Here is a 16,276-nt window from a genome sequence, read left to right on the forward strand (position 1 = left end):
ACCCCACCACCACCACCTTAACGCTGCGGCACAAAAGTGACGTCACTCATGAGCTTGCAGAGCTAGAAGAGTGATGGAGATAACAGACTCCTCTGCATAGACTCAATATTACCAGCAATAACACATACTTTACACTTTGTACCTTGAGGGATTTGGTTATATGGAACTCTCTGTATCGGACTCCCAGTGGCTGGAGAAGATGGATGCAGCCCTAGGGCTGCCTGGAAAACATGGATACAGCCTGGCTACCATGCATCCATATTCTCCAACCCCAAACTTACTGTACATTGTCACATCCACTCTCCCACCATGAACATCTCCACAAACGGGTTGTACAGACGAGTCTCCCGTCCTGCATTTTCCCACCTGACAGAATAAGGAGTCACATTGATCGGTTTATGGAATGAGCAGACATGTTTTATTCTTACAGATCACTCCAGAGGACATTAAGAAAACCTACGGGGGATCCACAGGAAACCGCGGATACTACTCCAGTGCCTTCGCTAGGTGAGTGCCGCCCACGTACTCCTCACATCATTGTCTGATCTTGTCACTTCTGGGGTCGGCCATATTGGAGGTCACATCCCGTACTGCCTGTATATACAGTAAAGCAGAGCATAATGTATATACAGTCATCATATATGCATAGCCCATCCCTGGAGAGCAGTGCAATACAGTCTTATCTGCAGTGTTACTATCATGGCCTATCTAGGTAGAGCCAACAATAAAGGACTTTAATTAATAATTTACAGTAGATCAGACAAGACGTAAGGTTTCCTAAAGCTCCTGTGTCTGGATATAGATGTTAGATATTTGCTGTGGCGCCCTCTGCTGTTATATACTTGTTATAGCGCCACCTGCTGTCTTTTTTTTATTCTTTTTCTCTGGAATCCCATGGATTTCTATGGGAAAACACCCCTTTATATTGCTGATGGATTGTATTCCAAGACCGAAACCTATTCCTTATAAATCCTCTTTATTCCTTGCAGTTCTACTAATGCTTATATGCTAATGTATCGTCTGAAGAACCCGGTCAGGAATGCAAGTGAGTAACCTCTATGTAACCCGCTGTTATAGAGGAGTCACATAGGCTTATAGTTACAAATGAGCATGGATCCAAACGATTCGCATTTAAATCCCGCTGCCTGGAGGAGATGGATGCAGCCCGTGGACTGCCTGTGACTGTATTCATGTTTTCCAGGCAGTCCTCGGGCTGCATCTATCTTCTCTAGGCAGCGGGATTCAGGTGCCGATTGTTCCGGTTTGCATGGCCCATACTTTCAGCAGGTTCTCTCATCTCTATTTACAGTCTATATTCTCAACTTGTTAAAGTCACTTATGTCTGTCCACATGCTGTGATATACTCCAGAGCTGCACTCGTAGTTCTGCAAGCATTTACTGCTAGGTCACAGTTTGCACATATCTTGTTACTGTTGGGTGTCATCTTTACATCAGACACTGTAAAGTCATGATTAAATTTACTTCTGTTAAGTACTGGAAGACTGAAGATAATTTATCAGATGCTGTTTGTCCTGCAGGAAGTGGTGTATTTTCTCCAGTGTGACACAGTGCTCTCTGCTGCCACCTTCAGGTTCACCTTCAGGAACTGTCCAGAGCAGAAGAGGTTTTCTATGGGGATTTGCTGCTGCTCTGGACAGAGGTGGCAGCGGAGAGCACTGTGTCAGACTGGAGAGTACACCACCACCTGCAGGACATACAGCAGCTGATAAGTACTGGAAGACTGGAGATTTTTTTTTTTATAGAAGTAAATTACAAATGTCTGGCACCAGTTGACTTAAAAGAAACATTTTTTTGCTGCATTACTGCTTTAAGTTGGACGCCGTGCCCCAACCCCCACATTAGAATAGTTGAAAGCTTATGAACATAGGCCATCCCTATTGTTTGCAGTGACAACCACGGGGTGCGTTTGTGGCCACAGACAATATGGAGGAGCGGCTGCGTCCATCCTTCGGTCTCTCACTTTTGTACTTTACTCCCCAGAGTTTCTGGAGGCCTCAGAATTTCCCGAGCACATCAAACATCTGGTGCAGAAAGAGAAGGAACAAGAGGAGGAGGAGAAGCGGCAGCGGGAGATTGAGCGCAATACGTGTAAGGTAAGTGGCCGGCCGTCTCCTGGGGCTGCAGCATGGAGAGCAGGATAATTATGTTATATACTATAAGGACGTTCTGTTCTCTTCTAGCTGAAGCTGTTCTGTATGCATCCTGTCAAACAAATCCTGATGGAGAATAAGCTGGAAGTTCACAAGGACAAGACCATGAAGGAAGCCGTGGAGATCGCCTATATGGTATGATGATATGGAGGTCCGGGTTGCTAGGTCCTAGAGTTATAGGGGATACCAGCTGCTATGTCCTCCTAAGGCAGGGGGAAGGAACCTTGGCTTTCCAGGTGCTGCAAAACTACAACTCCCATCATGCCTGGACAGCCAAAGCTTTTAGCTCTGGCTGCCCATGCATGATGGGAGTTGTAGTTTTGCAATAGCTGGAGGGCCGCAGACTCCCTACCCCTGTTCTAAGGCTGTCATCTGTGGTGGTATCCGCATTGCCAGGCTAAGCCAGAGACTCCTGATACCCATGCTGATGGCGGCTCTTATCCTGACTGTTGCAGATTATGGACCTGGAAGGTGTCGTTCCCCTGGATTGCTGCCGGTTGGTTAAATACGACGAGTTTCACGACTACTTGGAGCGCTCCTATGAGGATGAGGAAGATCGACCGATGGGGCTCCTGCTCGGCGGTGTCAAGTCCTCCTACATGTTCGATCTCCTTCTGGAAACTAAGCGGCCGGACCAAGTGTTCCAGTCGTATAAGCCTGGAGGTGAGACATCAACAATACATGTTGAGGAAGGGAACCTTGGCTCTCCAGCTGTTGCAAAACTACAACTCCCATCATGCCTGGACAGGCATGTCCAAGCATGATAGGAGTTGTGGTTTTGCAACAGCTGGAGAGCCCTCCCCCTGTGTTAGAGTAAGGCCAGCCGAACCCACTGAATCCGGGAGGACCAGCTAACTCAAACGCACAGCGGCCCTCCAGCTGTCGCTAAACAACAATTCCAGTCGTGTTAAAGCTTTGGCTGTCCAGGCATGATGGGAATTGTAGTTTTGTAACAGCTGGAGGGCCACAGGTTTTTATTTTGCAGCTGTAATGTATATGGGGTTTTCTTTATCACTTGACCTGTCTGTGTTCTCTGCAGAGGTAATGGTGAAGGTGTATGTGGTGGACCTGAAGACAGAAACCATCGCTTCTCCTGTCAGTGTTCGTGCCTATCTCAGTCAGACCATCCAGGAGTTTAAGCAGCTGATATCTAAGGTTGGCGTAAGAGCAAATCCTATGTCTGTGACAGTTTCATTTTTCCAGTGTTCGCTTCCTCCGTGTTCCTATAGTAAAAAAAAAAAAATTGCCATAATTTTCCCAAGTGTAATTTATAGCAACATTGCTCCTTACATTACATTCAATTGGTATTAAAAAAGAAATTCTGCAGTCTTCCAGTACTTTTCAGCTTCTGTATGTCCTGCAGGAAGAGGTGTATTGTTTCCAGTCTGACATAGCGCTCTCTGCTGCCACCTCTGTCCATGTCAGGAACTGTCCAGAGCAGCAGCAAATCCCCATAGAAAACCTCTCCTGCTCTCCAGACTGGAAAGAATATACCACTTCCTGCAGGACATATAGCAGCTGATAAGTACTAGAGGACTTGAGATTTCTAAATAGAAGCAAATTAGAAATCCGTGACACTTTCTGGCACCAGTTCATTTGAAAGGAAAAAAAAATTTGGTGAACGTCCCCTTTTTTGAGCCTTGTGTCTCTCCTGTATTACAGAGCATAGATCTGCCTCCGGAGCACATGCGGATTGTTCTGGAACGCTGTTACAATGACCTGCGTCTGCTCAGCGTGCCCAACAAAACGCTCAAGGCCGAGGGATTCTTTAGAAGCAATAAGGTGAGGTTTCCTTGTCCTGTTTTGCCTTGAACCTACAGGATTCCCTATGAAATAATCAGTGGGTGGGGGGGAATTATATATGTATGTATGTATGTATGTATGTGTGTGTGTGTGTGTGTATATATATATATATATATATATATATATATATATATATATATATATATATATATATATATATATATATTTATAATTTTTATAGTAAAACCTCGGTTCCCGAACACCTCGGTATTCGAACAATTCGGTTTTAGAACTAAATTTCCCCCCGAAGTTTTGCTCGGTATCCGAACAAAACCAGGGCGATAACTGTCAGCTGAACTGATGTTCAGCTGACAGAGGTGTTCGGGAACACTGAGAGGCAGTAGCGGGCGGCTATTTACACTTGCCGCCGCCCTCCTGCTCCTCTCAGCTGCGGGGGACACCCTGTAAAGAAGTGGGGATTCCCCTCATCAGGGCTCCAGACTAAAAAATTTACCTAGGAGCCATTGGCTCCTAACCTGAAAAATTTAGGCGCCAAATAGAATATTTGGTCGCCAACATTTTAAACCATGTAAAATTAATGTTATGTTAAATGGGACTTACTGTGTGCAGAGGCCGCGGCAGCCTCCTCCTCCTTTAGATTCTCTCTTTTCTTAGTTTGAAAATGTTCAACATGGAAACTTGCAACTTGACAACCATATACAGTCTGACAACCATATACAGTCTGACAACCACATACAGTCTGACAACCATATCCAGTCTGACTCAGTACTTCAGCTTCACTTGGCTAGCCTTTTAATGAGGCTTACTCTTCTGAACTTGAACTTAAAGGGAACCTGTTGACCCCCGTGCCAGGGTGACAGGCTCCCAACCCCCCGTTAGAGCCCCCTATATTCACCTCATGGCGCTGGGTCCCGCTTCTGAAGATGGTCGGGTCACGGAGATCTCAGCCGCTGCAGCCCGGCGTGCGCTGAGAGATGAGTCCAACGCTCAGAGAATGACAGGAGAGTCCAGCGCTCCGTCATTCTCTATGAGTGTTGGACTCATCTCTCAGTGTGCGCGCCGGGCTGCAGCGGCTGAGATCTCCGTGACCCGACCATCTTCAGAAGCGGGATCCGGCGCGATGAGGTGAGTATAGGGGGTTCTAACGGGGGGTTGGGAGCCTGTCACCCCGTCACCGGGGGTGACAGGTTCCCTTTAAAAGCTTGCAACAGTCTATACATACTGAGCTAGACTTATGACTGCAGCCATAGTGACCCCCCACAAGATGTGTATATAGATAGATATATCTCTCACCTAGTGACTAATGCAAGTGACCCCCTACAATACAGACACCTGAGGGGCCCTGATAATAAGAATTGTGCATATATCTATCTCCCAGTGTCTGCAGCCAGTTTGCCCTACACTTATAGATGGCCCCCTCCCCTTATAGATGGCCCCCTCCCCTTATAGATGACCCCCTCCTCCCCCCCATTATAGATGCCCCCTCTCCCCCCCATTATAGATGCCCCCTCTCCCCCCCATTATAGATGCCCCCTCTCCCCCCCATTATAGATGCCCCCTCTCCCCCCCCCATTATAGATGCCCCCTCTCCCCCCCCCATTATAGATGCCCCCTCTTCTCCCCCCCTTATAGATGCCCCCTCTTCTCCCCCCCTTATAGATACCCCCTCCCCTTATAGATGACCCCCTCTACCCCCATTATAGATGCCCCCTCCTCCTCCCCATTGTAGATGCCCCCTCTTCTCCCCCCCTTATAGATACCCCCTCCCCTTATAGATAGCCCCCTCTCCCCCCCTTGAACATGGCCCCTCTTCTCCCCCCATTATAGATGCCCCCCCCTTCTCTTCCCCTCATTATAGATGCCCCCCCCCCCCTTCCTCCTCTATGCTAAGCAGTATTTAAAAAAAACAAACACACAAACTCACCTGACAACCCGCTCCCCCGGCGATCCTCTTCTTCTTCGGACGCTGTCCCCGGCTGATGCGCGGCTGCCGGCGGTGTCCCGTCCTATCCCCGGCAGCGCGGCGCGTCAGTGAGCTCCTGTACGCCGGGGCTGTGACTTCTGACACAGGAAGCGTCTCTGACGTGCGCTTCCTGTGCCGGAAGTCAGGGCCCCAGGCAGCTCACTGATGCGCCGCGCTGCCGGGGATAGGACGGGACACCCCCGGCAGCCGCGCATCAGCCGGGGACCGGACTTAAAGAGACAGCGCGCCGCCGCCGGGGCCAGTCGCAAATGGCGCCCAGATTAATAAATCTGGGCGCCATTTGCAAAATATTAGTCGCATTGGCGACCATTTTGGTCGCCATCTGGAGCCCTGCTCATTATGATGGGATTCCCCACTTCTTTACAAGGTGTCCCCCGCAGCTGAGAGGAGCAGGAGCGCGGCCCACTCCTGCCTCTCACTGCGGGGACGCCCTGAAGCCAGCTGCACTGACCTGTCCCCCCCCCCCCGCCGGCCCGGAGCTCTTCCTGTATGTGTCCCCCCGCAGCCGCACGCATCTGCTGTTCTGCCCACGGCCCCGCTCATCAGCTCCTTAGCTGCTTCTCCCCGCCGCGTCTGCAGGATGAGAGTCTGCAGACGCGGCAGGGACCAGCGGGAGGAAGCAGCTAAGGAGTTGGTGAGCGGGGCTGCCGGCAGAACAGCAGATGCGTGCGGCTGCGGGGGAATCATACAGGAAGAGCTCCGGGCCAGCGGGGGGGGGGGGGGGGGGACGTGGAGTGTCAGGTCAGTGCAGCCGGCTTCAGGGCGTCCCCGCAGTGAGAGGCAGGAGTGGGCCGCGCTCCTGCTCCTCTCAGCTGCGGGGGACACCTTGTAAAGAAGTGGGGAATCCCATCATAATGAGGGGAATCCCCGCTTCTTTACAGGGTGTCCCCCGCAGCTGAGTGTAAGAACCAATTAATCAGTTTAACATTGTTCCCTATGGGAATTTACAGTACCACTGTATATATGTATGTGTGTGTATAATTTTTAATTTTTTTTCCCCCTTTTAGACTCTGGCCTTCCAGCTGTTGCAAAACTACAATTCCCATCATGCCTGGACAGCCAAAGCTTTAAAATGATGGGAGTTGTAGTTTTAGAAAAGCTGGAGGGGCGCTTGTTTGACCCCCCCTGCTGAATTGTGAGCCAATATCCTTGTGTCCGGCCGTGCCATCTCACAAGCGTCTGACTTTTTTGTTCCAGGTGTTTGTGGAAAGCTCGGACTCCACCGACCACCAGCTGCAGTTTCCGGACTCCCATCTGTGGAAGCTTCTAGACCGTCACGCCAACACCATCAGACTGTACGTTTCATTACCGGAACACGCTCCGGGACCCCAGGCGGGCCGCTCCTCCTCCTCCTCCTGTCCAAAGCCATGCGGGAACCCTGGGCATCGGGAAGAGTTTTGCGAGCGCTCGAAGAACAGTAGCAAATCTGTGGAAGCCATTTTGGAGGAAAGCACTGAAAAACTGAAGTCCCTCTCTCTCCAGCAGCAGGAAGAGAGCGGGAACGGGGACAGCAGTAAGAGCACAGAGGGCAGCGACTTCGAAAACATAGACTCTCCACTAAACGAGGCGGACTCCTCGGGGTCAGCCGACAACAGAGATCTGGAGAACCGGATTCTCCCAGCTGACCCTGAAAACAACTTCCCGTCGGAAGAGCGGTCGGACTCTGATATTAATAATGACCGGAGCACCAGCTCGGTGGACAGCGATATTCTTAGCTCAAGCCATAGCAGTGACACTCTGTGCAATGCGGACAATGCCCCCATCCCTCTGGCCAACGGGCTGGACTCTCACAGCATCACCAGCAGCCGCAGGTCCAAAGCAAATGAAGGAAAGAAGGAAACCTGGGACACGGCCGAGGAGGATTCTGGGACGGACAGCGAATACGACGAGAGTGGCAAGAGCCGGGGGGAGGCCCAGTACATGTATTTCAAAGCAGAGATGCATTCTGGGGAGGAAGGGTCCAGGGAAGGACAGAAATGTACGTGTGTGAGAAGGCTGGGATGATATTGTGTTATGTGTCCATGTTCTTCCCCATCAGGTGAACGGGGGGGGGGGGAGGGATAGAGATTTCTGATCTGTGCTCCGGGAATATTACTGGTGCCTGTGTGTGTAATGCAGACCCCAAACCAATGCTGCATTACTGGTTTATAGTGCAGACCCCATACCAATGCTGCATTACTGGTGCATAGTGCAGACCCCATACCAATGCTGCATTACTGGTGCATAGTGCAGACCCCATACCAATGCTGCATTACTGGTGCATAGTGCAGACCCCATACCAGTGCTGCATTACTGGTGCATAGTGCAGACCTCATACCAGTGCTGCATTACTGGTGCATAGATAGGGCAGACCTCATACCAATGCTGCATTACTGGTGCATAGTGCAGACCCCATACCAATGCTGCATTACTGGTGCATAGTGCAGACCCCATACCAATGCTGCATTACTGGTGCATAGTGCAGACCCCATACCAATGCTGCATTACTGGTGCATAGTGCAGACCTCATACCAGTGCTGCATTACTGGTGCATAGTGCAGACCTCATACCAGTGCTGCATTACTGGTGCATAGTGCAGACCTCATACCAGTGCTGCATTACTGGTGCATAGATAGGGCAGACCTCATACCAATGCTGCATTACTGGTGCATAGTGCAGACCCCATACCAATGCTGCATTACTGGTGCATAGTGCAGACCCCATACCAATGCTGCATTACTGGTTTATAGTGCCGACCTCATACCAGTGCTGCATTACTGGTGCATAGTGCAGACCCCAAACCAATGCTGCATTACTGGTGCATAGTGCAGACCCCATACCAATGCTTCATTACTGGTTTATAGTGCAGACCTCATACCAGTGCTGCATTACTGGTGCATAGGGCAGACCTCATACCAGTGCTGCATTACTGGTGCATAGTGCAGACCCCATACCAGTGCTGCATTACTGGTGCATAGTGCAGACCCCATACCAATGCTGCATTACTGGTGCATAGTGCAGACCCCATATCAATGCTGCATTATTGGTGCATAGTCTAGACCCCATAACAATGCTGCGTTACTGGTGCATAGTGCAGACCCCATACCAATGCTGCATTACTGGTTTATAGTGCAGACCTCATACCAGTGCTGCATTACTGGTGCATAGTGCAGACCTCATACCAATGCTGCATTACTGGTGCATAGTGCAGACCCCATACCAATGCTGCGTTACTGGTGCATAGTGCAGACCCCCATACCAATGCTGCATTACTGGTGCATAGTGCAGACCCCCATACCAATGCTGCATTACTGGTGCATAGTGCAGACCCTATACCAATGCTGCATTACTGGTGCATAGTGCAGACCCTATACCAATGCTGCATTACTGGTGCATAGTGCAGACCCCATACCAATGCTGCATTACTGGTGCATAGTGCAGACCCTATACCAATACTGTATTACTGGTGCATAGTCCAGACCCCATACCAATGCTGCATTACTGGTGCATAGTGCAGACCCTATACCAATACTGTATTACTGGTGCATAGTGCAGACCCCATACCAATGCTGCATTACTGGTGCATAGTCCAGACCCTATACCAATGCTGCATTACTGGTGCATAGTGCAGACCCTATACCAATACTGTATTACTGGTGCATAGTGCAGACCCCATACCAATGCTGCATTACTGGTGCATAGTCCAGACCCTATACCAATGCTGCATTACTGGTGCATAGTGCAGACTCCTGCTCGCTCAGCTGTCAGTGTCTCTGCTGCCAGGCCTCCTGCTCGCTCTGCTGTCAGGCAGTGTCTGTGATTGCAGATCAGTCCTCTGTAGGCAGTTTTTGTCTGTAAGAAACACTTAGATATAGTTAAATCTATGACCCCAAATGTGTTGGGAGCTGTGGTCTAGGGGTAAATCAGCTTCCTAGAGACCACCTGCAATTCTTTCTTTGGTTCGAATCCCCTGATGGAAATGAAATGTATCTATTTTCCTTTTTTTTTCCATTATTGTACAATTTTTAAAAGTGAAAAAATAATCCAAAATTATTTTTTTTTTAAGCAGTGGTGAGAAAAATAAATCGTTTTTTGTTCTGTTTTTTTTGTGAGTTAAAAAAACCTGAACTAATTTAGACCTGATTGGGAATTGAACCAAAGAACGAACTGCTGGTGGTCTTCTACACAGGCTAGAAGTTACAACTATATCTGATTGCAGGATCAGTCCTCTGCAGGCAGATACCGCTGACATCTGAGTGAGCAGGCGGCCGGGCAGCATTGCTTATTCATGTGCCAGAGTGCGGCACAAAACGCTGATCCACAACTCCTCTTTGACTCTTCATTACAGCAAGAGACCCGAGATTGTGCATAATCCACTGCCAAGTTGCCAAAAGGTACCATGCTCACTAGCGGACTGCCAGCTGCTTCTGTACTCCAGTCACATCCAGAGCTTGTACAATTCTTTCCAGTCTGACACCGTGCTCTCTGCTGCCACCTCTGTCCATGTCAGGAACTGTCCAGAGCAGCAGCAAATCCCCATAGAAAACCTCTCCTGCTCTGGACAGTTCCTGACATGGACAGAGGTGGCTGGCTGTGTCAGACTGGAGAGAATACACCACTTCCTGCAGGACATACAGCAGCTGATAAGTACTGGAAGACTGGATATTTTTTAATAGAAGTAAATTACAAATCTCTGGCACTGATCTGAAAGAAAAAAAAGTTTTGATGTACATCCCCTTTAACCTGGTTAATGAAAAGTGGTCTCTCTCCTTGGGTCGCCGACCACTGCTGATGCTCTTCTCTCTCCATGGGTCTCCGACCAATGCTGATGCTCTTCTCTCTCCTTGGGTCGCTGACCACTGCTGATGCTCTTTTCTCTCCTTGGGTCGCCGACCACTGCTGACGCTCTTCTCTCTCCTTGGGTCGCCGACCAATGCTGATGCTCTTCTCTCTCCGTGGGTCGCCGACCACTGCTGATGCTCTTCTCTCTCCATGGGTCGCCGACCACTGCTGATGCTCTTCTCTCTCCTTGGGTCGCCGACCACTGCTGATGCTCTTCTCTCTCCATGGGTCGCCGACCACTGCTGATGCTCTTCTCTCTCCATGGGTCGCCGACCACTGCTGACGCTCTTCTCTGTCCTGCAGGTTTATTGGTGAATGTAGATAAGAGAATCACCCTCTCTGCTTTCAAGCAGCAGCTGGAGCCCTTTGTGGGGGTCTCGTCCTCCCAGTTTAAAGTCTTCCGCGTCTACGCCAGCAACCAGGAGTTTGAAAGCGTCCGGCTGAACGAAACCCTCTCCTCCTTTTCTGATGACAACAAGGTGTGTATAAGCCCAGGGAGTCTTCAGGCTGCAAAAACATGGCGCCACAGCGCCACCCCTGTCCTCAGGTTGGGTTGCGGTATTACAGCTCACTTCTAATGAAGTGAAAGGAGCGGAGTTGTATTACTGCACACATCCTGAGGACAGGGGGGGTGCTGTCTTTGCAAGGAAGTAGCTGTGTGAAAATTCTCTCCCTGACAATGTCTGCCTCATCTGGCCGCCATGTTGTCAGCACCAGGTTGGCTCAGTATACAGGTAGTGTGCAGTATATAATGCTACAGGATATAACCTGGATGTATAATGTCTCCCATCAGATCACCATCCGGCTCGGCCGGGCCCTGAAGAAAGGAGAATACAGAGTGAAGGTGTTCCAGCTCCTGGTCAACGAGCCTGAGGTAAGAGAAGGGGGGCACTCACCCTCTATACTACATCTAACCACCTGGCGGTATTATTATACTCTCTATCATTTCCTTCCCAGCCCTGTAAGTTCCTGCTAGACGCCGTCTTCGCCAAAGGGATGAGCGTGCGGCAGTCTAAGGAGGAGCTGATCCCGCAGCTCAGGGAGCAGTGCGGCCTGGAGCTCTCTATAGACAGGTAGGTGGCCGGCCACTGGCTCATAGGTCGCCCCCTAGTGGCCGGAGGCATCACACTGCTCTCATCTCATCTGCAGATTCCGCTTACGGAAGAAAACCTGGAAGAACCCGGGCACAGTATTCCTCGATTACCACGTGTACGAGAATGAGATTAGTATTTCAAGCAACTGGGAAGTCTTCCTGGAAGTGCTGGAAGGTAACGTGATCAATGAGGAATATCAGCCCCCCTTATGGTGCGTTTACACAGAGATTTATCTGACAGATCTTTGAAGCCAAAGCCAGGGACAGACCATAAACAGGGAACAAGCCATAAAGGAAAGGAGATTTCTCCTCTTCAAATCCATTCCTGGCTTTGGCTTCAAAAATCTGTCAGATAAATCTGTGTAAATGTACCCTTACATGTAAGCATTCCACAGCGTCATTGATCTCTGGGGTCTGATCAGATCCCACCCCACCATTTCCTGGTCATTGTGGATATGGCAACCCTTGTATACACCTGTCCTCTCCTTCATTCTTACTTGTTTCCCCCCTTTTTCCTCCTTCATTACCTATTTTTCCCTTCTTCATCCTCCTTCATTTTTATGTTTTACCTTCCTCCTCCTTTCTTACCTGTTTTCCCTTCCTACTCCTGCTTTATTCTTACCTATATTTCCTTCTTCCTACTCCTGCTTTATTCCTACCTTGTTTCCCCTTCTTCCTCCCCCTTTAGTCTTACCTGTTTTCCCTTCTCCCTCCTATTCTTTATTCTCACCTATTTTCCCTTCTTCCTCCTACTCCTTTCTTATTCTTACCTTGTTTCCCCTTCTTTTTTCCTCCTCCTCCTCCTTTTATTCTTACCTTTTCCCCCCTTCTTCCTCCTCCTTTATTCTTAGCTTGTTGTCCCTTCTTCCTTTGTACCTGTCTTCCTTTCTTCCTCCTCCTTTAGTTTTACCTGTTTTCCCTTCTTCCTCCTGACAGAAAATGAGAAGATGAAGTCCATGTCCCAGCTGTCTCTACTCGCCAAGAGGTGGAGGCCGTCACAGCTCACGCTGGATCCATTCCAGGAGATCGTGCTGGAGACCAACAGTGTGATGGAGCTAAAGGAGAAGGTGAGCGATGGGGTTATAGGTCATGGCCGGGAGGATTCCTATCATCCTGCCGCACAGATGATGGGGAGATTTACCTTTTCTTTTTCTTCTTCCAGATCTGTGAGCTCAGTGGAATATCGCTGGAGAACTTAGAGTTTGCTAAGGTAAGTCCTGATGATTGATAGGTAAGAAGATAATTGATAGGGATGATTAATATGGATGATGAGGATGATGGATAGGGATGAGCATGATATGGATGTAGATTGATTTGATATAGATGATGATGATTGATTTGGTATAGATGATGATGATGATTGATTTGACTGATGATGATTGATTTGATATAGATTGATTTGATATATATGGATAACGAGGATGATGATGTATGATGATCCATGATCCTTCCTCAGGGACGAGGGACCTTTCCCTGTGACATATCCGTTCTGGAGATACATCAGGAATTAGACTGGAACCCGAAAGTGTCGACACTGAACGCCTGGCCGCTGTACATCTCAGACGATGGCGCCGTCATATTCTACAGGTAAAGGAGTGAAGGGGGGCAGGCAGAGGTATGACATAGTGCAAGGAAAGGGGTCTTCAGCAGCACAGAGTATTTCATGAGAGATGTGGGCTGTTCATGGTAAGGGTCACAGGGTAAGCATCGCACAGTGTGGCTATAGTCACACCTATCAGCTGGTAACGGCAGCCGATACAGTATGTACAGGGTCCCCAGCAGCACAGAGTATTTCAGGAGAGATGTGGGCTGTTCATGCTATAAGGGTCACAGGGTAAGCATCGCACAGTGTGGCTATAGTCACACCTATCAGCTGGTAACGGCAGCCGATACAGTATGTACAGGGTCCCCAGCAGCACAGAGGATTTCAGCAGTAGATATCTTAGAAGCCAGATCACCCAGCAGCACAGAGTATTTCAGGAGGGGAACGCTCAGATCTGATCTAGACCACCAGTAGAATCCCATCTAAGGCGTCTTTATTTCTAGGGATAAAACTGAGGACCTGGTGGAGTTATCGGAGGAGCAGAGGAGCGAGCTGATGAAGAAGGAGAGCAGCCGGCTGCAGAAGACTGGACACCGCGTGACTTACTCCCCCCGCAAGGAGAAGGCGCTGAAAATCTACCTGGACGGAGCGTCCAACAAAGACGCCGCACAAGACTGACGCCCCGCACACCCGGCCATGCTTCTTGTGTTCTAGACAGGTTCACTGCCACCGGAGGTGGCGCCTCTCAGTGGGGCGGGGGGAGGAGCTATGACACCAGCACTGATTGGTCGGCTGTCCAAGCCAATCAGCAGCCTAGTAACCTTCTGGGTTCCTTGTTTGTGACTTCTAATCATGTTCTGCACTATGGTCGATTAAACTGTAAAGCTGAAAGGGATGTGCAAATAAGAATCAAGATGATATATTTAAAGAGATTATTAAGTTAAAGCAACCCGGGCGCAGCGGAGGAAGGGGCATCACCTAGCTCAGGTAAGAGGCGCCACCCGCTACCGCCCTGGGTGGCTTCAGGCTCCGATTTGGGGAAGGGGGGGGGGGGGGGGGGAGTAAAAAAAATAAATAATAAAGCCTGGACACTTTTATGTTGCTGATACACACATTACCTCATTGAGTGCGAGTCTGTATGTGAGCGAGAGCCGGACCCCCCACCCCCATACTGCTGTATACAACCGGACTTGTCTCTCGCCTGCCGGTGGGTTGAGACGGGCTCTGGGTGGGAGGGGGAAGATGAGGTATATAGGATGTGAGGATATAGAGCAAGATATGGCAGCTGTGTAAGTGCTGGAGAACTACAGGTCCCAGGAGGCGGCAGGAAGGAGAAGGGCGTATATAACGCTTAAAGGGAATGTGTCAGCTATAACTAAGCTGAGACTTCCTGTTGTGTCTGTGGTAATAAGAGGAGGCTGCAGTAAAGTGATCTGTACAGCATTGCAGCGTCATGTAACACCAGTGGATAGAGGAGACAATAGCAGCTCCCTGTGGAATGACCTCCTCACAGGTCACAGAGCGCGCTCAGTAATGTCTCACTGCCAGTCACTAAATGGCGCTAACAGCTGAGGCAATATGGCCGCCCCCATAACGTGTAATAATAAAAAAAATTACAGTCAGAAAATAAAAACAGATTAGAATAAAAGAACAAGTTTTACTATCTGATTCTAATCGGCAAAAGAAAACTGAGGCGACATATTCCCTTTTAAAGGGGTCGTCTAGGAGCGGAAAAACATGGCTGCTCACTTCCAAAAACACAGCCGCCCCTGTGTATGGGGTGTGTTCGGTAATACAGCTCCGTAATGAAAGAAGCTGCAGTACCGCGCACAACCTGTACACACGGACAGCGCTGTTTGTGGATGATGGTGGGCAAAACCCTCGTCGTGTGAGGAGTACTGTCATATACTGTCAGCATCCTGAAGCTCAACTGGTTACTGTGTGTCACAGTATATGGCGCCACCCCCGTCCTCAGTCTGTGTGCGGTATTGCAGCTCAGTTCTATTAAAGTGAATGGAGCCAAGTTGTAATACTGCACACAACCTGAGGACGGGTGGAGCTATTTTCTGGAAGAAAGTAGCTGTGTTTTCTAATACTAGAGAACCACTTTAAATGGAGGATGAGTGTTAGAGCTTGTTTGATCAGCGCTCCGCTTATCGATTCGGCTGCCTGTCAGCACTGCTGCGCTCCCTGAATGCTGGGAAAAGCTGGATCCAATCCTGGCGAACTTCTCCCAGTTTCCCAGGATTGGATCCAGCTTTTCCCTGGCACCCGGGGCGGAGTGGCAGGGAGCGGAGCAGCGCTGACAGGCAGCCGAGACGATAAGCAAAACCAAGATCTTTGTTTAGATGAGCGATTCGTTCATCTCTGGTGTTGGTGTTTCTGGAAGTCGGCCATGTTGTTTTACTCCTTGATGACACTTCTATTCAGTGACAGAGTCGCAGTGTGTTGGCGCCGCTCCTGATAGTGTCCTCCCCCGCCTGAGGGTCAGAATGCAGATGTAGCCTGGAGTGCCTGCTGGGACTTGTAGTTCTGCAGCAGCCACTGGTTGCCTCGCTTTGCAATAGAGCAATCTTCTACTGTGTAAATAGTCTTTGTCCCCCCAGCCCCCGATCCTCCATATCCACACTGTGCCGACAGTGCTGCTGCCGCCTAGTGACATTGTTCTGGTACTGCGGTATATAGAGGGGGCTTCTGTGCACTATATAGAGACTCCTGTGCAGTATGGAGGTACTTCTTTGTGGTATATGGAGACCTCTGTACGGTATACAGAGGCGGCTTTTGTGTTATGGAGACCTCTGTACGGTATATACAGGTGGCTTCTGTATGGTATATAGAGGCTTCTGTACAGTATATACAGGTGGCTTCTGTACAGTATATACAGGTGGCTTCTGTACAGT

General features: G+C 49.5%; 1 protein-coding gene across 4 annotated transcripts in view; it reads left to right on the forward strand.

Annotated features, from left to right (window-relative positions):
- The window catches only part of USP47 (ubiquitin specific peptidase 47), a 37,530-nt gene extending 23,099 nt beyond the window's left edge, over positions 1-14,431 (forward strand). For all 4 annotated transcript variants that reach the window (XM_069965067.1, XM_069965068.1, XM_069965065.1 and 1 more), the window contains 16 exons: positions 431-507; positions 990-1,045; positions 2,002-2,114; positions 2,202-2,306; positions 2,627-2,834; positions 3,211-3,326; positions 3,834-3,953; positions 7,117-7,897; positions 11,044-11,219; positions 11,534-11,614; positions 11,698-11,813; positions 11,890-12,008; positions 12,770-12,900; positions 12,996-13,043; positions 13,290-13,420; positions 13,880-14,431. In XM_069965067.1, coding sequence (XP_069821168.1) covers positions 431-507; positions 990-1,045; positions 2,002-2,114; positions 2,202-2,306; positions 2,627-2,834; positions 3,211-3,326; positions 3,834-3,953; positions 7,117-7,897; positions 11,044-11,219; positions 11,534-11,614; positions 11,698-11,813; positions 11,890-12,008; positions 12,770-12,900; positions 12,996-13,043; positions 13,290-13,420; positions 13,880-14,054 — 2,553 coding nt within the window. In that variant the 3' untranslated portion in view covers positions 14,055-14,431. The remainder of the gene's footprint in view (positions 1-430; positions 508-989; positions 1,046-2,001; positions 2,115-2,201; positions 2,307-2,626; positions 2,835-3,210; positions 3,327-3,833; positions 3,954-7,116; positions 7,898-11,043; positions 11,220-11,533; positions 11,615-11,697; positions 11,814-11,889; positions 12,009-12,769; positions 12,901-12,995; positions 13,044-13,289; positions 13,421-13,879) is intronic.
- The last annotated feature ends 1,845 nt before the right edge of the window (positions 14,432-16,276 follow it).

This window comes from Dendropsophus ebraccatus, chromosome 4, assembly GCF_027789765.1.
Source record: "Dendropsophus ebraccatus isolate aDenEbr1 chromosome 4, aDenEbr1.pat, whole genome shotgun sequence".
Taxonomy (NCBI): Eukaryota; Metazoa; Chordata; class Amphibia; order Anura; family Hylidae; genus Dendropsophus; species Dendropsophus ebraccatus.